The sequence below is a fragment of the Sinohyriopsis cumingii genome, chromosome 10 (assembly GCF_028554795.1).
Source record: "Sinohyriopsis cumingii isolate HCF-2022 chromosome 10, ASM2855479v2, whole genome shotgun sequence".
NCBI lineage: Eukaryota > Metazoa > Mollusca > Bivalvia > Unionida > Unionidae > Sinohyriopsis > Sinohyriopsis cumingii.
This window is the reverse complement of record NC_142970.1, coordinates 38592863-38617930: the sequence shown is the minus strand read 5'-3', so window position 1 is coordinate 38617930 and position 25068 is coordinate 38592863. Positions and strand designations below refer to the sequence as shown.

Genomic DNA, 25068 nt, shown 5'->3' with positions numbered 1-25068 from the left:
TGTTTCATTCTAGATCATTCGTACTAATACTGCAAAGAACTACAACTGCTACTACAACTACTGCTACTACTATTACTAGTTCTACTACTACTACTACTACTACTACTAATAATAATAATAATAATAATAATAATAATAATAATAATAATAATAACAATAATAATAATATCAGTAGCAGTAGTAGTAGGAGTAGTGATACTGGACAACTTCATGAGGAGAGGTCAATGGCTATGTGGTTGGCAATGGTTGAAGTTATGACAGTAGACACTGCTTAAGATAACACATATAATTCATGTTATGTACTGATGTTAATAAAATGTTTCAAACAGCTGAAGATGACCCCAAGTACAGAAGCCTCGTGGTTCTATATGGAGAAATGTTGATGGTTGTGGACAGAGAGGCGAGTAACCTCCGGCTTCACAGACTAAGTGATGGACAATTACTAACTAAATACAACAAATTGTCTTCACGGCCCCGTGATATATGTGTTTGTGTAGTAAAAGAAAATGATATTCAAGTGGCGGTAAGTCTGTGGTCCGGTCAGATAGAACTCCTGTCTGTTAGTTCTTCAGATGATCTGGTAACTATAACATCCATGAAGTTGTTCGATTTGACAAAAGGATTTGATCAGTGTTATGCGGTGAAATATTTGAAACAAAAGCTTCTAGTCAGTGGTCGTAACGGAGACATTATGCGCTGGGGTATTGTGTCTTTTGATGACGGACATGTGGACACAATTGAAAAGATATGTAAAGGGAAGTACGGTACAAGTAACTTGGCCACAAATCCGAAAGACGATACCATGATATGTATCTCGTGTTATGCTGGTCGCGACTCCGCTGATACCGGTTTGTATGGATATAATATTACTGGAAGTACTAGACGGGAGTTCATTTATAAGCATCGCGACCTGAAGGACCCTAAGGGTGTATCTATGGACAGAAATGGATTTATATATGTCTGTAACAAGAATCCACCCAGCATTCATCAAGTGACAGAAAGAGGAGAGCCCGTGACGGTACATAGGGAGGGGATGCCGAAGTGGCTTCTAGCCATATACTGGGATGAACAGAGAGGAGAACTGTACGTTACAAGCTATTGGAGTAATGTTGTTACAAAACTGAGACCACAGTATACAAATAAACCAGGTAATCTGCATTTATTTAATAAAGTAAGAAATATATATATATATATATATATATATATATATATATATATATATATATATATATATATATATTGTAGCAAGGTATCTTTGCTGACTTTGTAAACAGCTCCCAAAGCTAGCCTGTTAAGTGATACATGTCACACTAGATCAGTGTGCTTGACTAATGGTGCCGTAAAATAGACGATCTGAAAAGGACAGAGGCTGGCTGGTGCGTGTTTATTAGGCAGTGATATCGTTATAGGCTTCAGATGTAAGGTTAATGACCTCGTGATCTTGAAAAGGATTGTAATATGTCACTGTCAGGAAAAGTTATAGGGAGGAGAGAAAAATCTGAGAAAATCTAGAAGTAGGTTAGTATAAGAGAGTCCATTGTAAGAACTCGACCGGGTTGCATGCTACAATATGTATATATATATATATATATATATATATATATATATATATATATATATATATATATATATATATATGCATTTAACTGACAACGACCAGTGCAAAACTAGTGTCTAACTGGCCTGGGCGCTTTCGACCCTTGACGAGTCCTTTACAAAGGCAAGTAAAAAACAGACAGGACAAACAAATAAAACACAAAAAGCGATGCGTTTGCAAAACTTTACATGGCTGTCTGTACAGGAAATAATGCTTTACATTTATTATCTTTCAACTAGTTTATTTAAACTTGTTGCGGATGCCTGAAAATGATTTTATTGACCGAGAAATCGATGAGCCATAAGGCATCTTTTTTTTGTAAATTTAGGCAAAGGCATATTATATCCCGGATATTTCATTGTTATGTCTATTAAGCAAATTTAGAGAATTATTTAAAAGAAAATGTGTCGGCGGCAAAAGATAATTTTATTTGTGAATGTTTTATTTTTCTCGTCTTGTTGGTTTAATCTGCTTGGTTTCGATGCTCTAAGGCTGCGTATCCGGTAAGATTCCTTTTCTTTCCTCGTTTGGGAAGTCCAGGTGGGGTTGTGAGCAATTGAAAGAACTGTTATATCACTGAAAGTGTTGCCAGAGGAGGAGACGTGTTTCGCGACCAGGCTTCTGTACATCTTCATTGTCTATTATACAAAACCTAGAGATGGTAATTCATGGTGCTATCATTGGCATGTTAAGTTAGCGCATGAAAGACAATATTCACAATTTTGAAGTTATTAAATATTAATGAAATATATAAACGATAATAAATAATGAATCATTAAGTTGATAAAATATAATGGTATACATGTTTAAGTTGATCAATTTTTCTTCGCATTTACATAAAACTGATTACACAAAATGTAACTTTAATATAACAAAAACTGCCTACAGAAACTGTAACTGTGTTAGTAATTAATTAGTGAAAATATCTGCAGAATAATCGACATATTATTTTTATGTTGTTCCATTGACAATTGCTTGAACATTTTGCATTATAATTATTATTCGCTAATAAGTACTTCCGGAATACCGCTAAATATATCCTGACCAATAGCAACCCACCTTGAAGACCTTTCACATTTATTGAAGGGACGACAATCCATCAAAAAAGCGTTACTAAAAATACAAAAATATTTAAATACTTTTACGAGAAGTTTACCAACATTTTCCGAAAGCATACAGCCTTCTCAAGAAAATGACGAAGGATTATTGATGTACCATAGAAACTATAGAAACGTAGTGGCACTTATTGTCATGGTGGATGAATTTAACAGAATTTAAATGAAATTCCGCAGAGACATCCCACGACTGCTACTTTTTGTTGACTGCCCTTGACTTTTGCCATTGATAATGTTAGCCAGGTGAAGGATCTCAATCCAATCTAGTTCTTTCTTCCCAGTTTTACTTGCTATAGGCGTACAAACTTCTTTCAATTTATATCATGAACATATTAATCGTCTCAATCTAATATAAAGATTTTATTGAATTTGTTTTTCTTTACAAACTATTTCAAACGTGTGATGACACTGTTAATCTCGTGATACGTGTATCTTCGGGGAGATCAAAGAAACATTCTGAATTGGAACCATAAATAAATGTTCAGTGTAGTCTAATGCTTTCTAACGTAGTTTTCCCTGAATATACTGTAATCATGTTATCTAAAGGGATAAATTATGACAAATTAAAAATTATATTAGGCCATACATTTTGTATCTGAAAAGACAAGTGAGAGCTTTACTAATTCACTTCTTGTTTTACTAAACTATGTCTTGATTAGCATTATAATAGTGATAGTGATATCCCAACACCTTACTAAGAGAATACGGTTCATAAATTGATCTAATAATGCTACTCAATATATTTTCAGTTGACAAAATATCCTTCAGAGATCAGTCTGAATTTGACATGCAGAAAGTTTCAGTTCCAGAAAAGATAGATTCCGATAACATTAAAATCAAAGAAAGAACAAAATATTCTCACCTATTGAGAAAGCTGGAGAAATGCCTCAAGAACACTGAAAAAAAGGCAAAATTTATTGTTTGGCTCGGAACTGACCTTGCTAAAGAATGTATGAAGGTATTTGTGTGTGTGTATCAGGGTGAAATGAGTAAAAGTAAGCGAAGCTATAAGGGTATAAATATATTTTACAAGGATTCTGAGAAACCATCAAGACCTATAGAACCTCCTCACGACATGCCTATCAACAGTGAATGTAGAATCCATCATGAAGATATGGAACTACTTCAGCAGGCCATTGAGATACACGGAAGTGCTCTTTTAAATCAACACAGTAACTTAGAAGCAATCACTGGTAGCTCGTTTACATTGTCCAAGAGTAAGGGTTTTATAGCATCAGCTTCAGTTGTACTGTACTGTCAGGTGAAAGGGATTGTGCCCATCGGTGAGGTTGCTTTTCCAGCCACATTGACAGTTGGCCAAGTCAGCGTTAAAGTAGATGTCCGTGAAGGTTACCTTAAGCAAGGAATGCTCCATTGTAGCGAATGGAGCAGAACAGATTGGCATGAAAATCTTCGCATGGGGATTAGTATTGGACTAAAACACTGTGGTGCAGGAACACTAGGACCTTTTGTGAGAATAAGTGACAGAGATACGGGTTTTCTGACATGTGCACATGTGATTGAGCCAGAAGCAACTAACAAGTTTAAGCTTGAAAAGTCCGTTGGAAAGAATATCTTCCAACCTGCGGATGGTGAATCTCATCCTGCTAATGAGAAAAGTCGAACCGAAAGATACTGCGGAAAGGTTTCGAAAATTGTGTTCAATCAACATATATGCGATCCAATAAACGGCCTTCCTAAAGACGTTGGTGTAGATGCTGCATTGGTGAGAGTAAAAGGTAAAAGAGATGTGGATTTCAGACGCTTCCCATTCATTCCACGTCAAGATCTCAAAAATGCAGGTAAGACCTATCTGGTTTATCTCTTACATAAAGATACAGAATTGTAACAATGTCAACTTAAGACATTAGGACACAATTAGTCTGGGTTATTTCGTCTAAACGTTATATATTAAATGACATCATATATACCATCCTTTGTAAAACTAAGTTCATAACTGTATATATTAATATAACTAAGCAACTAATTCGGACCTCTTTTTACGGATGTACGTCTGTAGGGTATCAAACACATCTAAGGATTACACTAGCAGAAAGGGTCAATGTAAAAATATTATTTGCTCAACAGTTTGTAGGATCAAAGTATGGATGATGTGATCTTATACTGCATGATACTTCTAAATTATCTGTTGTTTCTTCCCACTCTTCCTGTTCTTGGTTCCAGTCCTTTTAAGTCATATACTGATTTTGCTTGTTAGTGCTCATGACGGCGTTATATTGCCCTGCTTTTCCACGATCCTTTAAGATAGTGGCTTTGGGAAACAAAAATGGACTATTAGAATATGTAAGAGTTACAATTATGGAAACTGGTTATTAAAATGGTAAAACTTGCGATTAGGATGGGATTGAGGAAAGTAGATTTGTGTCTTCAAGATCCAGTCATAGCTTTTCGATATGTGGAAGGAGGTTTATGTCTTCCAACACTGTGATAGGATCTTGGACTTGAAAGGTATATTCATATATTCAAGACAGTGTAATCGGTTGAGATGGTGAGAAGAAGGAATTGTGGCTTCGTGATTGTGTGATAGGATGGAGTGGTTGGACGCGGCGTTTATTTCCTCAAGAAACTGAGATGTGATTCAGTGGGTGAAGAAGTAAATGTGTCTTCAAGACAACCGAATAAAATATGGTTGTTTACGTTTCGGTGTAATCTGATGTGAGATACAGAAATGCTTTGATAATTAGGTAAATGGCATGCCATTACATATCACAGTGCTTATAAATTATGCAACTATGACCTGATCCAGGGACGAATGCTCAATATAATATTATAAATGTATATATGTTACAGTTTGTGTGAAAATGATGGGAAACTTGATAGTTTCTAAGTTGTGAACTAATGACAAGTACCCTATTCAAAGACATATTGGATGTACAAGTACATTTATACCCACGTGAAATTAAATGCATATATGACTGCTGCACGCAGATCCTAACCGGTTCCAACACCATGATCTCTGCTGGACATAATTGAGTTTTAAGAATTTCAAACCTTTACACGTTTAAAGTCTTTAGATCTCAGCAGTTTCCACATGTCCAGGCCCAAGTTTGGAATAAACTGGTAACGATATATGGCTGATCAGAATCTGGTCCAACTTGTTAATTCTCTTCTATAAACAATATATGATAAATTTGTTTATAAATGAGATTTTGTCATATTGATTACGTAATCATACATCTGATCGGTTGAACGTTCTGAATTTCGAATTTCCGTTAGAGTTTTCTCCAAGATCTTCATAATACACAATCGATTACCAATCGATATACAAACGATTACCAATCGATATACAGGCGATTACAAAACGATGAGAATTAATCATTAACGCTCAGCTAATCAAACACAATTTCATCTCTTTATTTTTTATTGATCGATGATAATAATTAAAATTTTAAGCGACAAAGGTAGGTTTTAAAACTAAAGTATGGTGTGAAAGTAAATATAAATTGTGGATGATGCCAATATTTGCATGCAATAAATAAATCAAAAAAATAGTGAATTAATCTTTTTCTCGGTTTTTGATTCTCAAAGAGTATTAGAAACTAACAAGAATTTATATTTCATAAACACAACTGTGATTGTTGTGATTGAGCTGATTGTTGCTCTTTTTCGTGTATTTTTCTTTTCGTTTTGATCTTTGTTTTGTTTGTATGGGAGCTTGGGGGAAATACAATAGTAATCTGTCACATTTTTCATGGATTCTAAATCATTCATCACATTTACATGGTATAATCGCAAGCCGTTCATTCTATGTTTTCTTTCTTCTTATGAATGTGTTACCATGGGGTAAGATATTAATGATAATCGCGCAACTGGACGCCCTTGAAAATCCTGCCAGTTGCTACACATTCTCTCTATTTACTTAGGACTTCCGGAATTACAGTAAAAAAATTCCCAACTTATTGACATTCAGCATTATATATATATATATATATATATATATATATATATATATATATATATATATATATATATATATATATACAGAGAGAGAGACAGAGAGAGAGAGATAACGAGAACGAAGAGAGGGAGAGATGTATTTGTGATCGTCAGTATGTAGGTATGTGTTTTTTCAATATCTGTCTTTGAAATAAAGCTACTTTTTATCTGAGGCAATTAGTTCATAATGCAAGACGAAAATGTTTTACACTGATTGTAGCATGTGTTTATTTGGTTTTACAAACTCGATTAGATGGTATGAACATTAATAAATGAAATGATCTAACAGTAATTGTAATGAAAGCATAATGTCAATTCAGACATGATATTGTTCATCTGGCGTACATATCTTAGCAGTTTGTAAAACGTGTGTAATGATTGACCATGATTTTCTTCTTTTATACGCGAGTTTAGAAAGTGACAGAGTTGTAATAGAATAATAAATATCATCCAAGTAAAATACTAAATTTCTCACATATAATAATCACTTTTTACATTATAAAATACATTTTGGGTACCAAAACACTGACTGGATTCTAGGAAATGTCTTGTGTTGGTACTGCTGGTTGCATAGTCTGCATTGTAAAGTGTACAATTTGATGCTGTCGCTAATAATCTACCTTTCTCTGCTCATTTCAAATTCCATGTCATACAGGTTGAAGAGAAATTTTTACTTTGTAAATAATTACCTTGGCCATGTGAAACATGCTTGAACCGATAGCTACAAGTGGTAGATGTGCACACAAGGTGCAAATGGGTGATGGGGATTCGGCGCTCGTTGAAACCTGAAGCCACAATGTTTTGCCACTTGTGGAGACTCTTAAGGCAGTAGACTAGATAAACAAATAAGACAGCTAATCTCAGAGGAACTATGTTTATGACATGATTTAGACTCCAACATCTATAAAGATGTACTGGGATAGCATTAGTACCCAAAATATATTGCTAAAACGAGAAGTATGGTGGTAGAGAAGTAATGGAGTGGGAAGGTAAAGTAGGGTTGCGGATTAGCTCCAGCAGTCGAATCTAAATCTCTCACAGAATTTTATGTTGTTGTAAATAAGACATATTTAGTGCATACAAGCTTGAGAATTTATGAAAAAGTTTAAGTTCAACTTTTGTTCTCAACCAGCAGAGAGAGTGAACCCACCTTTTTCCTGAAGGTTCTAAAATAGGTTATAAACGTCGAGGATGAAAAAATCGCGAAAGATCTTGGTAGGAAAATAATTGGTAAGTTTACTCAAGGAGGATCATAGGATCATACACAACATTGTACAAGATTAATTACAGATGATGATGAGTTAGAGTTTATAATCGCCGATACAATAAATAAAATAGGTTTGTTATTAAAAACAATATTGATTTATCAGACGGAAATAAACTAGGCACAATCGTTAGTTATATTGATGGTGAATCACCGCAGTTTACCCATTTGAGACCTTCAATGCTTGCTTATATTTCAATAAATATATTATCAATGATAAGCAAGGTTCTAAGTTTCCTGTTAGAGTCGCTACGGATTCGTTTTACATCGATAAGAAAAATTTGGAATTATTGGAAAAATTAAATATCGACACCGATGAATCATGGGGTTAATGGAAAATAAAACACGAAAACATAATTAATTATTCTGAATCCGCTGATGTTGAAATCAAGGATAATTACATAAAAACAGAAAAAACAATCTATCAACATTGTCAACAAAGTTGTCGCCATCGGTTTAAGATTTTAAATCAAGGGATAAAACGTCTATCTTAATGGAATCGGGAGTTGGGCAGAGTTCTAACGATATGATAGTTTTAACACCTACACATAGACCTGCAAACGAAATGAACGAACGAGAAGTAATCATAGCTTCCTTCGATGGAACGGAGACGTATGGACTTCTGATCGAATGGGTGAAAAACATATTCCAGAAATCATTATTTGGGATGAAATATGCCCAGTATCACTAGAAACACTAAATAAATTCCTTGATTGGCTATTGCTAAAGAATGTAGCAGTTATAATGTGCGGCGATCACGGACAACCACCAGCGGTATTTGGATAATCTCCATATGAATGGTTAAAGAATTTTGTAGATTATTACGAAGAAATAACCGATGATCATAAAGCACTCGATGTAATATTAAAACAGTTAAAACAATTAATCAGATTAAAATCAAATAGAATCCAATGTGAAGTAGCGTGTATAATGATCTAAGAAACACCTATTGATGATTTATGGTATCACGGTACCAATTGTTTTTCCATATACCTCAATGCTAATGTTTTGTGAAATAAATATACTTTCTGTCCTCCTTGGGCATGCATGTCACACGCTGTCATATAGAACAATGCTAGATTGTCAATTTGACAATGATATAACCAGGTACTCCATTGCATTTAAGAGAGATAACTCTACTGGAACTAGACAGGGGTAAGAGTTATCTAGTCACAACAAGCACATTTTCAGTCATGTGTACCATATTTTAAAAAAATCATAAAAAATACAAAATATGATCTAGATAGAAATTAACACAAACTCACATGTTGCCAAGAGGCTCAACTTTTTTTTAAGCCAAACAGAAAGTACAACTCTTACATAATGCACCAATCACAGCTAGTTTTGTTCTTTAATTCTGAATACAATGTTCCATACACCTTAAGCTCCGCCCACCTGGACTTGCGCAATTGGTACCGTTATACCTATAGCAAACCTTAATTTTTCCAATAATCTGTGAAATAGTTCGGGACTGTATAAGTAACAAATATACTTAGTCTCACTTGTGAAAAACAATTTGATGAGGTACTAACCTATGTCTTATATGAATGTGTATAGAAATGTCATTGAGCTGTTTGAACTATTGTTTTCATACTTTTGCTTCACCATCAAAATCATCTTTTGAAATAAAATGAATTCTTTCAACTATGAGTTGTATCTTATTCATATCAGCAATTATTGAACTTCACATAGGTGATATGGGATAAATCACATTATATCATATTATGTAATAACTAGGTCAAAGGTCAATGTACCAAATAGTATGCACCTGTCCTACTTCAAAATGTACAATTCACCTAAAAGAAAGGAATTTATATTTGTTTGGTAGGTGCAGAACTTAACATCAGAGACAGGTGGACATGACCCAATCTTATTATAAAGTATAAGCTTTGACCACTTTACACTATCTACAGATACAAGAGGTCACTAACCACCAGTCCTCACACAAAGGTCCACCTACCCATCCTCTTTGTAACACAAATAGTAAGCTTTCCTCCTTTGTAATGTGAATAAAATTGTTTCAATAAGCCAGTCAGTCACCAAATATAGTAAATCGCAGCTTCTAAGTGGTTATGTTTGGATTGGGAGGTGAAATTAGGGGAATAAAATACAGAAAAATGCCAAATATAAACACTAAGTATAGCACATCAAATGGAGTTAAAAACAGGAGGAAAGTGTTTATCTAAAAGGGAGAGGTAGCTTATGATAAAGGAATTAAAGGTGGCAAAATCAGCAATGCGAAAAATGAGAAGTGAAAGTTTGATGACCTTACCTTGGACAAATATATGGGGCAGGGCCCAACAGGTCCAAGGACAGCCCAAAGGCAACTGTGCTATAACATCCCTTACAGGACCCAAATTTCAAGTGAAGTTGTGTTCATTTCCATCTAATATAAAAGGGTGAATAATTTAGATAATATAGATACATATAAAGTATATTTCTTCTACATAAGAATTTAATAATAATTGGCATAAGATAGAGAGAAGCTTATCTCAGAGCCAAGCAGAACATACCTTATCAGTTTTTAAACTTGTAAACTTTACTGTGAGAAATTATCAAATTGCTTCTACTTACATTTGCATCAAGATTGAGGGCTAATATAATACTTCACAAATCTTCTCTTTATTTTCATAATCAGTCACTGAAAATGTGAGATTTTATTTCCTTGAAATGTTATGACTGGTGTAAGGGAGATAACTGAATGATATACATAAGGTGTGGTAACCTTGAATACATTATCCATGTAATATAGATGAGTTCATCAACAACCTGTATTAACTTCATTGCAATTAAATTATCTCAAAATACATTACTGACAAAGTGAGAACCTAACATTTAGACTCCTATGTTTAGTGGAGACCTCAAGAGTCATGTAATTTTAATTTCTAAGATGACGCAGCTCTTTCATATCACATAGTTCATATTTTCTACAATGCCTGCATGTAGAGTGCAGCCTTCTATAACCATGCAGATATCATCTCATGCCAATTTGGATTCTTGTGATGGGATGCAAAGTTTCAAGAACAGTGTGGATTTGAATGGAATGAATACGCACTGTGTGACTAAAATGGTTATCATTCTGTAATGTTGGACCAAACATGGAAATTCCACAGGAGCAGCTTGACAGAAAGAAATAGGATTAATTGAAAGTCAATAGTAGATTATAATTGGGCTTATACAAGTGCCAATGGGAAATGCTGACTTAAGGAAACTGTTCTTGTTTGTTGGTATTCACTGCTACTTCAGCAAAAGGGAATGCAAGAGAACTGAACTAACTACATGAACAATTTCAAAGCAGGAGAGTGTTAAAAAAAAGGGACAATTAGAGCAGGACAATTCAAATCAAAATGGGAAGGAATACCAAATCCTTAATAAATTACCTAAAAATTACTCATGCCAGAACATCCCACATGGTACAAGTGATCTATCTACAAGTGTACTTAGAATGTTCTCTATCCTGGTTTATGGCATGCCTTACAAGAACAAGATAGTTGTTTTTGTACACATGATTTTTCATCTTTTGCAGGTACAATAGCCATTATTTGGCCAAAATCAACTATATTATGTTTACATAACTTATTTTGTTGCATGCGTTCCAATCTAGGAGGTAACAGCACATACATAAAGGCATCAGGTAACACAAGTCTATATCTATCATAGCTATAGTTATCAAAAGTCCCCATCCAAAGCCATCTTGTGCTATTTTCTAAAGATTTCATACATTTTATTCTTAAAGAACTTTCAATATTTGACCAAAAGTGTTCAGCATACATTTGTTTTCCTACATCAAACTAGTATAGTTCATAAATGCCGCCCACATGTATGCGTTTCTATGGAAACACTGTGAGGCTATTCTTTCCTTTAGGTATCACGGTACCAATTGTTTTTCCATATACCTCAATGCTAATGTTTTGTGAAATAAATATACTTTCTGTCCTACTTGGGCATGCATGTCACACGCTGTCATATAGAACAATGCTAGATTGTCAATTTGACAATGACATAACCAGGTACTCCATTGCATTTAAGAGAGATAACTCTACTGGAACTAGACAGGGGTAAGAGTTATCTAGTCACAACAAGCACATTTTCAGTCATGTGTACCATATTTTAAAAAAATCATAAAAAATACAAAATATGATCTAGATAGAAATTAACACAAACTCACATGTTGACAAGAGGCTCAACTTTTTTTAAGCCAAACAGAAAGTACAAGTCTTACATAATGAACCAATCACAGCTAGTTTTGTTCTTTAATTCTGAATACAATGTTCCATACACCTTAAGCTCCGCCCACCTGGACTTGCGCAATTGGTACCGTTATACCTTATGGAATTTATGGAAACCAAATGATTTGATAGTTGCAAGTAAAAGAATATTGCGTGATATACTTCAAAAGAAATTATTTCAGTTACAAAAAGAAATGTCCAGAATTGCCGGTACCGATGTATTATAGACAAGCAGATACGCGACGGCAGAATATTCCAGTTGATATAACAGGATCATCAGAAGAAAAAAAATCTTGTGTTAAAAGATAGTGTCGCGATTAATATCACTTTTGTTGAAGACGAGCTAAAAAAGATAAAACCCCATGGGCACATGGATACGCAGCGACAATTCAATCATCACCGGGATTAACTATTTCTGATACAATTATTTGCATAGTTGATGATCGGATCGAATGGTCAAATTTAGCTTATGTTGCGGTATCTAGAGTTAGAAAAATCTCACAATTAAGAAGTATTATACCGAGTGAAGAAATAAATCAAGCTAACAGAGAATTTATCAGTGAAATCAACGAGGATATGATAAGGAAAAAATTAGCTAGTTACAAACGATATGACAGAAAAAACATGTATAAATTTTATCTTGCTGCTGACTTTATCTTGACATTAAGACAAAAACATTGTGCAATCTGTAATACAGTAATGCTGCGGAAATACTCTAATAATAATTTAAAACAATTTACCGTAAATAGAATTAATAATAGTCTTGGTCATACACATGAAAACGTAGTATTAACCTTTCTTGAGTGCAATCGAGGTAAGGGCGATAGTTAAGTGAATACAGTGGTAATTGTGTGACTTCAGGTAATTACTTGTAATTGTTCACCTACAAATCCACATTGAGGAGCTGTTGAATCTAGTCCGTATATTGCGGGTCTACCTGTGGATTTAACTACACAAGAAATTGTATGTGTCGTAATACTCGAAATAGGATCAGTTGCTCTTTTTTACCACCTTCAAGTTCATCTGGTTCGTATAAATATATTACAGTAACATTACCTAATACTGGCTGCACTGAAAGATCACGTCGTTATACGGGTATACGCTCTTTTGTAATTGCATCAACAGGTTTCATAGCGGTTGCACGAGTAATTTCATTCTTTAACGCAGTTATAACACTTGGCAATCTTGTGACGTATTCGCGAGATCTTGTATTATAAACAATTTCCTTTGCGTATTGATGTCCACATAACCGCTCAGCCAGTGTTCGATTAAATCGTTCAACAATTGCCTGTTCTCGATAAACTGAAGCGTGTCCACGTCGTATTTTGACATTATGTCGTATTTTGACATCATGTCGCTTCATTAACGATGATACTACACCAATAAACTCTTTACCAGGGTCAACCTGTAATAGTTGTGGCCATCGCAAGGGTCCTCGTTGATAAATTCGTTCAAACGCAAAAGCTACTTCAGTTCTTGTTTTAGTTGATAACCGCTCGGCTTCTTTAGATCTACTTGCAACGTCAACAAGTGTCAAAAACGTGTACGTTCAGGATTTCACTTACAGAATTATGCTGACAATTGATATCCTCAAATCAAGTAAATGTCCGTTTTGATCAGTAAATTTAAAATTAATTCTTGATAATAAATTATTATAAGTGCATAAATAAACAGGATTAATCGGTTCTTGTACGATTAAATACCCAGGAAGAACTTGCGGAGTGAACGAATAAATAATATATTCTTGTTGGGTTTGATTAGATTTTTCAAGATCTATTTGATAACTGCAATCAATTACAACACATACAAGATCTACCGAGATCGTTGAAGTTATATTAACAATTCATGGTGAAATATCTCTCCCGCCGCCGTATAAATCATTGTCACGTCTGAGAATAGCTGCTGGTGGGGCTTTTTTTACCTATGACGTAACAATTTTAGGAAAGTTTTCATTAATAAGATCGTTGAGTGATTATTTTAGTTTATATGTATCAAGCACTGGTATTACAAAGTTTGGTAATTTTGCTTCAGTTATTTTATAGTGATAATGAAATAAAAAATTTTAGTCTATATTCAGTTTCTACATTGTTAATTTTATGTACTGATATTAGTTCGTTTTTTAATACTCTCTCAATTATAACCGAGTTGGTACACTCAAGATCATATATAACCTGACTTAATGTTGTATTGTCTCAATAATCTGCTGTTTTACATTGTTATTATATTAGTGTGTGATACTGGAAAATGAATTTTGTAGATTAGCAAATACGCGTGTGTATTCAGGCTTAATATCACCAGAAATATTTTCGATAATTTGTTGATCAATATACAGAATAAGAGTTTTATCATCTTTTCTTGATATTGACGTTGATAACGTCAGGTTTTGTACCATCAGATATAGTGTATATAAATAAACCAGAAAATGAAAGAGAATCTATTGGTATTCCTTTACGACAACACGAAAAATTATTTCGATATTTTGGAATATTTATTTTAAAAATTCTCGTTTGTAATAAAATTATTTAACTTTAGTTCTGGTATTCCTTTATATTCTGGCTGAATATCGGGCCATCCTAATACAGATCTTATCTATGATTGATAGATATCAACGACGTAATCGGGTGAATATAGTACAATTGATGCCGATAATGTTGATTCGTGAACTGTGATAGCTATTTTTGATTCTGTTTCTGTTATAGATTTGATTCTGCGCTGAAATTCGTCATTAATTTACTCAATCTAATAATTACATGTTGGGATTCCAACAACTTGCCAATCTACAGATCCATCTGGTTTATTTTTATTCGCACGAATTGCAGTTGGAACGTTAATATTAAACTCTGGATTATTCGAGCTTATTGAAATCAGTGTTGTTCTTAACGGTGTTGCATTCGTTGCAATTTGCAGAAGTAGTTCGTATTGCATTATTATGCAAATTATAATTAGTTGAATTTAAAAAATCCGCGGATGTATTTATAGTAATACCGTCATGATATATTTTGGTCATATCGGCAAACTCAGTATCTGATATTATTACATCGCTAAGGCCTGCCGATATCAACAAGGATAATTTAGAATACGCCGCTGTTGCTGTATAAAATTTTACCATGTAATCGTGTAATTTTGTATTCGTGTATGATGATATTTTTTGCAGTAATATTAAGAATCCCCATGATTGTTGTTGCGGTTGAAACACAGATTGTTATAATTACCGGCGCTATCGCTAACGATGGTGTTATTGCTGATAATAATACGCCGGCTCCAGCAATATCAGCTGTTGCGGAATAAACAATTATGTCAATGGCAAGTATACAACGATTGTATTTTGTTTTACTTTCATCGTATAATTATAAAAGATGGATTTTAATTTATTTTGCCACATACACACCTGATTATATCTAAAATGTTGCGCTGGCATAGAAAGACGCATATTTTTTTAATAGTCAATTGGGGCGTTTCAGCAACAAGGTCCAAAAACCACCAGAAAGTCGCGCCGTATAATTTCTTATCAGATGTGTCAAAGATAAATATTTCTTCGTCATTGTTATTTAACACAACATATACGGTTGCAGAAAATCTATGGGATTCATGCAGCCGTTCTTGTATCATCGTCAGAATATCTTGTAAACATTAGTATTGTTGTAGCAATATCAACATCCTTCTGAATTGACTCAATATGTTTTCCATTAATCATATATGTAGCACTATCAAACAACACCATAATCACGTTGTTAACAAAACCAACAAGTAATTTTCATTTTCACCATATGGTGTATTAGCTGCAACATTTGTTACAAGTTTACCTTCTACTTCGATAAATGCTTCAGCGGGTAAGAAATATCTGCTTGTATCCTGAACTTGTAATTCAATTCATCCACACTGATTTGCGTCTCGTGCGTCGTAAGAATAATACTGATAATCACGTATCGATTCATCTTTAAGGACTGGTGGGTCCATGTCAAACGTTGGATAAGATACACGTTTAAACATCTTTATTATAATTGTTATGATCTAAATCATGGTCGTCTACGAAAAACACCTCGGAAAATTCCACTTAGGGTTATATTTCTTCCTGCTTTATCGGCTAATTCCGCTAATTTTTTATTTTCTGCCTGGTTTATTACCTTACTGACGTTTGCATGCATAACCTCGGTGCAAGGTAATTTTACTGGTGGTTTTGGTTGGACCGCTTTTGGTCTGCGTATTAATCGTGCTAGTCTTTCCGTAATTGATGAGAATGCTTTACTAGCAATATTATCAACCACGCCAGAAATTTTATCACGAATAACGTCATTAAATTTCATTCCTAATTGTTTTCCAATTGGTATTACTTTTGGGGCTATCCTGGTAAATAAACTTTGAACAACACACCAAGTCCATCTCCGTAAATTGCTTTATAAACCGGTAATCGCAAGTTTAATCGTGGTTGATACACTTTGAGCATAATTTATAATCATCTTATCTGAGATCGATAAACATTAATATCCATGATACCGCCGGTGAATAATCTTCGACAAATATCAGATATTTCATTATTGATTTCTGAGGATTTATTTCCTGCACGATTTCCTCCAATCAAAATATCTAATCTATCTACGTCAGAAATAATGTTGTTATGGCAATCAATAAGACCAAGCCCTAAACCACTTCCAGTAGCGCCTGGAGAACCACCAGTTGAACGTTTTCTTAATTCACCTACATCGTCTCTAAATTTAATATTATATGGATCTCTTTGAACAATTCTTGAATTTTTAACGGCAAAATATACTATAGGAACCCATGAATCGAATGTTATTTTATCAAAGTGTTCAGGTTTAAAATATTCATCTCTATCATTATATTCTTTTACAGTAAAATCAACTAATTTATTATAGTCATTAGGAATATATTTTAAAGTTTCTTCGTTAAAAATACCCTAGGGCTTACTTTAACTTTTGGAGGTTTTTGTTTTTGTTCTATTTGCTGCAGCGGTGGAGGAAGCTGATAACGCTGTTCTGGCTCAGGAGGTTGCTGAGGGGGTTGTAGTGGTGGCATACAATTAGGATATTTAGTTTTAAAATATCCTGGGGGTAGTCTTCCTTTTTTTGTTGTTGTTGAAATTTGCATCTTATTTGCCATTTTCCATCAATTATCAAGGATCTTGTGCTTTGTATTGGTGCTTAAAGTATTCCAAATTAGTAAGATATTTGTCAAAATATGAAATTGGTCATCTTGTACTCCTTTGGCAGCAAGCACATTTTATTCATGGCATTTGCTCGATTCAGTATAAACTCAACCGTTATCTTTTATCCAAATGTTCTTGTTTCATTTTCATTACGGGAATTTTTTTCCGTCGAAGATAAAAATAGGTTCATTGTCATAAGAGTACAGCCCAGTATAATTAAAGCAATCACTCCACTCCACATTTTTTTTCTATGTTTTAATACATGCCGCTTTGGAGGAATCATATTTAAATACTGTACTACTCTGAATACAGACGAAAATTCAATTCATGAATTCATATATGTTGTAATATTTCAGGGTTTGATCCAGACCATCCAGCTATGTTCGAACATGGATCAATCGCTAAATATCCCCTTCAATTTAAAGACGTTGCGGGTGAAAGAGTGATCAAATATGGCAGAACAACTGGCCTTACTAAAGGTGTATTACGCTTGGATGGGACCATGGTCATGGTGCAGGATACAGCGCTAAGGTTACCACAAACGAACAAAAAAGTTCTCATGAAAGGACAGTATATAGTAGAAAGTGTTGGAGGTATCTCTTTCTTTGCACCCGGAGATTCAGGATCAGGCGTGTTCATACTTGACAAACATAACAAACTAACTTGCATCGGATTAGCTATAGGATGTTTAGACCCATACCAAGCAGTTGTCACACCAATTGAATATGTTTTGAAGTCATTGGATCTAGCATTAGACTCAATGGATTTTCAAGACAGGACTATGTCTGGCATATCAGACAGTACTATCAGATTGATTTCATCTGGCCACTCAACAAAAATTAAAAGAAAGAGAAAATGTAGCATTGGTTCTATTTCATATTCCACGCCGCCGAAGAAGAAAAAGGAAGAAAAAATCCAGACAAGTTTTATTCCAACTGGAACAGTACCTTATGATTCTGCTCTTGCAACTTCAACCGACATCTCTTTAAAGACAATGACGAATACAGAAACTAGCACCAGTTTTATTGCAACAAAAACGGCATATGACTCAAACATTTGCCCTTCAACCAGTTTCTCGCAAACTAACCACATAACTTAAAAACATAATATTCCAACCGGATCGACAATGTCCAAATCAGGGTTTCCACTTCAAATTGCAATTGCCAGAAAGCAACTGAAACTATCGTGGATTCCATTCAAACGAGAATAGCTTCATCTGTAATTTCAGCTTCAGCTAACACCTGTACAAAAAAAATGATTTAAGAATTTTTTTATGTTTTCTCATTTCATGGTGTTTATTTTGGTAATCATATTATTATGTTTTTTTATCTTATAGGTGTTTTCTAATGTTGTAAAGCGCTTAGAGCTTCTAAAGATTAGGCACTATACAAAGTCCTCATTATTATTATTATTATTATTATTATTATTATTATTATTTAATAATAAATGTCCGAACACACCAAACATTGTTAGGACTATGAAACAGCTGCTTGCACCACATCATTTATTTCATGACAATAATTATGTTTCAAGGGATATTAAAAATACGTAGATCGGGTATATCGTACAAATATCACATTTTAAAAGACAATGTCACCATCTAAAAGGGAAAAGCTGATTGTTTTGTTCTAGGTCACTGTGTCTGAAATTTTAAAATATGGTTTCCGAACAACAGCATTAGTTATACATAACATGCCTCATGAAACTATTGTGGACGGCTTCCACTTGAGTTTTAATCACATGTTTTACACACACATATACTAGTTGTATTCATATACGTGCGGGGATCCTGACATATTACTACATTTCGAGGACAATAAGAAAGATTGCAAGCATATGTTAGGAATTTTAAAGTAAGCTTCACTGCAATCCAAGCTGTATCTGTATCACTTCGTTTTTGCCGTATATTTATTTAAATATCATGAAGACTACTCTTACCTTACCATCATTGTGATGACTCATTGTGACGAATATTTACAAACAGTCAGAGACTACCATCAACCTGAGAACCTGAATATATTTGTTTCTTATTCTTCCTTCCGGTACAAACATGTTTATGCTTATGCTTACTATAGAGAGGCAGATACACGATTTTTTTATCTCCAATTAAAACTATAGACAGACAGATATACGACCTTATTTATCTCCAATTAAAAATAGATACAGACAGATACACAAGTTTATTTATCTCCAATTAAAACTATAGACAGATAGATATACGAGCTTATTTATAGCCAATTAAAACTATAGACAGACACATATACGAATTTATTTATCTCCAATTAAAACTATAGACAGACAGATATACGAGTTTATTTATCTCCAATTAAAAATATAGACAGACAGATATACGAGCTTCTTTAGCTTCAATTATTACGAGCTTACATGTTCTAATCTTCTAAAAATATAGGTTTAAGTTATTATGCCGAAAACAACACCTCAAGCACTGTTTTACAACTTCGTGATCTCTTCTACTGAATCTAAAATTACCATCCAGTTAGGAAATGAGAATTATCATTATAACGAAAATATGCATCAAGTCTAGACTAAGCACAATGAAAATTTAAAAAAATATGAAACCTTCCTAAATTGTCAATTTATCTATTAAAATGAAAACCTGAGATTTTACAAATGTAGGTTGTCACCAGAGCAATACATATTTCCTAAGTAAGATTACCCATAGCAAATTCACTAGTACTGAACTTGCGTTTGGGAGATAATCGCTTGACCCATTATTTGACAAAAATATACAAGAGCCAAAGTTTAAAATTTGAGCAGAAAGATATAGGGAAGTTAAGGAAATTGCATTACATTCATTCAACAATTAATTTGTATTTATCTATTGTTTATGCCTTAAAACCATATCCTGTTAATTAAAGATCAAAAATATATGTGTAAATAGTAAATGAATATAAATATGTACGTGAGAAGAAAAGGAAGAGTTAGAACGCAGATATATGCATCATGTGTATATGCATAGCTAAATATGAGAGTGGGGGATTTCAGGTAAAAGAAATTGACCTGAAAAATTAAATATTTCTGTCTGAAAGGGTTCTTTTGATTTGCTTCTTGAAACATTGTTAAATTCACTAGATATGCTACCAGGTTAATATGTACAATAATGAAAGTAGACTTTATGGAATGATATTTTTTCTTTAAAACTAAATGATTTGAGAACACTGACTTAACCATTTGTTTAACAAGTATCATTTAGTCACATTCAAATCGGCGACATGCATTAAAATTATCTCTGACGAGCTCGCGTTTGAAAAGGAGATTAGAACACCTACTTATATTCCAAACAATAAATAGATATCGGCCTTCTGTAATTTTCATATAAACATTTAGATAATAGATGATAAACACGAACTGGGTTGCTAGGTGTTAGGTTGATTGATTAGGCATTTAAAGAAATAGAAATGGCTAATCATTTTGGGTAAGTGTTTTTTTAAGCATACCTATAAAGTAAATTTCACATGAAACATCGGTATTAACATAAACATGCATTATCTAGCTGCCATCAAATAGGCGATGCATCAATATAATCTCTGAGAAGTAGTGCTTAGTCTGGAAGCTCGGCAAATGATGCAACTCACAAAATTTCCATGGATGCGTGAGGGCTTGAAGTCCGCGAATTCCATATATATATATATATATATAGAGAGAGAGAGAGAGAGAGAGAGAGAGAGAGAGAGAGAGAGAACGTAAGATAGATAGATATATTTTTGATCGATTGAAATGTTACCGATAATTTAAAATATAAATATATATTACCTGTTTGTTAAGACATGCTTAAACTATCGAAATTATGCACTCTAACAGGGATAGACTGGTAACAGAAACTGTGGACCATTATGCAAAAGAAGATTGCGATATATGTGTGTGTGTGATTTGCAGTTTGAACTTTAAAAATTTTTCAGTAATATATTGCGATATATGTAATTATACATGAAGGTGGTGATTTATGTACGTTTTTGGGATTGCAAAGTATGAAACTGTTAGAACATAAAGCATTACCAACTTTTCACAACCTCTTTTAATTTTATTCATTTCCCATTTGGGATGATGCCCGAGACCAATATCACCTTCTTCTGGGCATCAGGCATGTAGATTATGAAAGCCCTAATAATAACAATAAGATGGTATTTTGTTATTCATCAAATTAACGACTTGTACTATTAAATGATAACGAGATTTACAACTATGAAAGTTTTACGAGATGGGAGGGGAGCACAAGATCAGATTCAAAGTTATTTTTATTCCTACTTTCTGAATATCAATCATCAATAATAATATATTGTTTACATATAATATTGCATTGCGATAGTTTCAGATCACATATCGTAACAAGTTCATGGTACCTTGTCTCTCTAGGAAGACCGGACTAACTGGACTAATGCAACACTGTTATATTCATATTGGACATTAGATCGGCACCATTTCTGTTTATGACAAGCTAAACATCAGAAGAAGTTTTGTCTTGAAGACCCGATGACAATACAACTTTCTATTCTGGGGTAGCAAAACGATTTTCAAGATGCCTAATATGGTGGCTGTACTGATCATGATTTTAATTTAGCACTAAGACATTACAAGAAGTCTGTTGGTGAGAACCTGATATTGGTGCGACTATCCACTCACATATAACTAGGATAAACCCAATGTGCATATTTCACTTAAACTGATCATCCATGTGAATATCTGAAAAATAATATTGGATTTTATTGCAAAATACCACCGTGAAAACAAAGCATTACACGAGACGAATATACCAAGTGCATATCGCAAGTACACCACTCATTATCTTATTTCCAGTACATTTTTGGACCATGGAGAGGAGCGGAATTCTGTAGTTCTAAATTTCCATTAACTTTCTACGTTTTCCTTGATGAAAGTCGTGCTCTATATCAGTTTTTAAATACATTTGTTCGGCGAATTGTAGCAAGGGGAACCTCATATAGCTGTAAACTTCATTTTCTCTTTCTGTTCTCAAGTAATAAATTATGACAGTGGTAATTTACAATAAAAGCAAAGCTGTTGGCTAGCTGTCCGTACATATTTTACAGGTGGTACAATCCAAGGATATTTTTCTCTCATTTTAGTTGTGTAAATAGCCAAGGCTCTACCTCAGTTGTTCCTAAAGTGGAGTACCGAACCCTGTTTTTTTACGGGGTAAGGTATGGGCGCTGAGGATAACCAAATGGGTGAGGTGGCCAGAAAACGTTTGGAACCACTGTTCTAGATGCCGCTGAAATATAAAATCACAACTTTAAAAACGTGTAACAACTCTGTTGATGTAATTTGCATCGTACTGGCCTTTATCTATAATCATTTGTTATCTACATCTAAATTGTGAGATTGACCTTGGTCAATAATTGAAGTTAGGGCTGCCTGACAAAACTTTTAATGGTGAGAAAACTAATATAACTAATATTTCTATCTGATTTTAGATTATATATTAAGATCACTATTACTGGAGGTAAACTTGTTTACTTGAGTTTGAATTTAGAACACAGGTGTTTCTCTTGGGAATTTCTAGTGTACCTGCTGCATTACATGTTCTTTACTGAATTTTTGGTAAGAGACCTGGCCTTGTCTACAACACACAATATTCTGAAAATAACCTTCAGCCTGATTCTGTTATTATGTCTTAAGTATATTTTAAAAAAAGCAGGGGAAGCTTTTTTTACGATGGAAGAAGTGAACATAACTTCTTTATTGCATATATTATCATCAGTCTTTGCGGAATCAATTTAGGTTGTGTTTCAGAGGATTCATTCTTAAGATTGGAATTGCAAGGCGCTTATTATTACTTAGGTCATTAAGTGTTCCTACCACGCAGAGTTCTGGTAACATTCATCTCAGCCTTGTATCAGTAACTATAAGTCTCAATCTGTTTTAGTTCCATGCTTATGACAAGACCAATGAGGAGTCTTTATCTCTTCCTATGTGCAATTGATTACAGCAAGAAAGGCATGTTATTTCTGATTGCTACAGAATGAAAAATAATCAACGTAATAAAGAAAGACTTTTCAAATGCTCTTTTTTAAAAGGTCAAGGTTACAGTCTTGTATTGAAAGCATTACATGTGTTGGGTCAAACAAACCAGTCTGATTTATTATTGACAATTATAATCCATTCATGTCAAAATGTTCTATATCACCATTGAGAAATTCTGCGAAGCCTACCCCTTTTAAAATAATAAGGGACAAAGGAGATTCTCAGAGTCTCTTATTATCAAGGGCATTGCCCGTAACTGGGAAACAAATCTAGTTAAAGTGTTCTAATTCAGGGCGTATATTGTGGCTTTATTTTTCCTCTCCAGTATATGTTTGAAACCAAAGAACTAAAAATAAATAACAGTAGTAAGATGAGAAGAAAAAGAACAGATTAAATATTTCAACTGCATTAGAATTTATTTAAGTCATCCAGATAAGCGTAAATATGACACATATTTCATTGCATGTGAATTGCCATACAATCATAATCTCCACAAAAGTATGCAACAAAAGGAAAATCATTTCGGTCAATTTGTATGTCATTATTGAATAAATACTCAATGACCTATCCATTCCCATCAAATAAGGTTAAGCGCATGTACACTTCCTGTATTTAGACGGCATGCAGTTTACATCTTTTCTCGTGCTAGTCATTACTCTGAATGACACAAAATGTGTCACTAGTTAAGGAAATTGCGTGAGTAATACATGGTACTGTATTCTTAATACCCTATGGATAGTATAATTTCCCGATTTGATCTGGTATGCCAAAAATTGACCTTAAAAAGGTTTTAACTGTAGTGACTTAACTCAAGTATTAGTGTATTTAATTAAAATATAAATAACACCGCAAAGTGGTTTTCTTCTTAAAATAATGGATATCATAATTAAAACCAGAAGGAAGTGTTAACACAGTGGTATCAGTTGATGACTTTGTATAGGAGCATGATCACTGACGGAACTACATAGATCACAATTGTCCTGAAACCTATCTCTCTCATATCAGGGCATAATTTATTTGATCAGAAGATGCAATAAGAAAATTGCGATGAAACATCTGTCTTTGTCACGTTTATTCACTTTATAATGCACATATATATAACCAAATTTAAACAACGTACATTACTAGTACATGATGAACATGAATATAATAGTGAGAATCATGTATATATTTAAAAATCCTTCTCAATGTTGGGCCTTAAATTTGTCTCATGATCTCTTTCCAAACTGTTAATTATTGTACACATTGTATTTCTTCATACTTTTGTGGGAAACTCGTTTTGCATAACAAACAATTGCCCGATGTACTATTCAATGATTTTAATGACATAATCCATGTACATATAACGAAGGCCATACATTTTGATCCAGTAGTATCAACTTTGAAGCCATCAAATATGTAACATCCGTTTGACTTCTTGTAAATGTTCGTCTTTATTTAGCTCTAACACAACTTTAGATTTTGAATCTTTTATAAAGAATTTAGTCTGGCTCCATGAATGCCTTGCCATAATAGGTTCCTTGCTCTTGCCTCTTCACAAGCTGCTTTTCCTGGCTGTGATGCCCGAGATGTCTTTCTCTTCCATATACCATAGTACTCTAGTCATTTTCTTCTTTATTGCTTTCACATTTGACTTGCAGTTTTTACTGATTAAAAATACTCCCTTTTACTTTCAGATTTTATAGTCATCAAACATTGATCAATTTTAAACAGGAATTGTTTAATTGTCAATATTTCAGGAA

At 33.7% G+C, this 25068-nt stretch overlaps 1 protein-coding gene across 1 annotated transcript; it reads left to right on the top strand.

The window, feature by feature from the left end:
- Positions 1-335: 335 nt before the first annotated feature.
- Positions 336-18923, top strand: LOC149789899 (uncharacterized). Its single transcript, XM_089971975.1, has 3 exons — positions 336-1148; positions 3462-4514; positions 17683-18923. The coding sequence occupies exons 1-3, from the start codon at positions 377-379 to the stop codon at positions 18423-18425; spliced, it is 2568 nt and encodes an 855-aa protein (XP_089828101.1). The 5' UTR covers positions 336-376; the 3' UTR covers positions 18426-18923.
- The last annotated feature ends 6145 nt before the right edge of the window (positions 18924-25068 follow it).

Bases quoted from the DNA above. Each gene is read 5' to 3' on its own strand.
- LOC149789899 (XM_089971975.1), top strand. From the start codon at position 377: ATGTTGATGGTTGTGGACAGAGAGGCGAGTAACCTCCGGCTTCACAGA. The intron at 1,149-3,461 runs GTAATCTGCATT...ATATATTTTCAG, and splicing joins ACAGTATACAAATAAACCAG to TTGACAAAATATCCTTCAGA. The intron at 4,515-17,682 runs GTAAGACCTATC...GTAATATTTCAG, and splicing joins TCAAGATCTCAAAAATGCAG to GGTTTGATCCAGACCATCCA.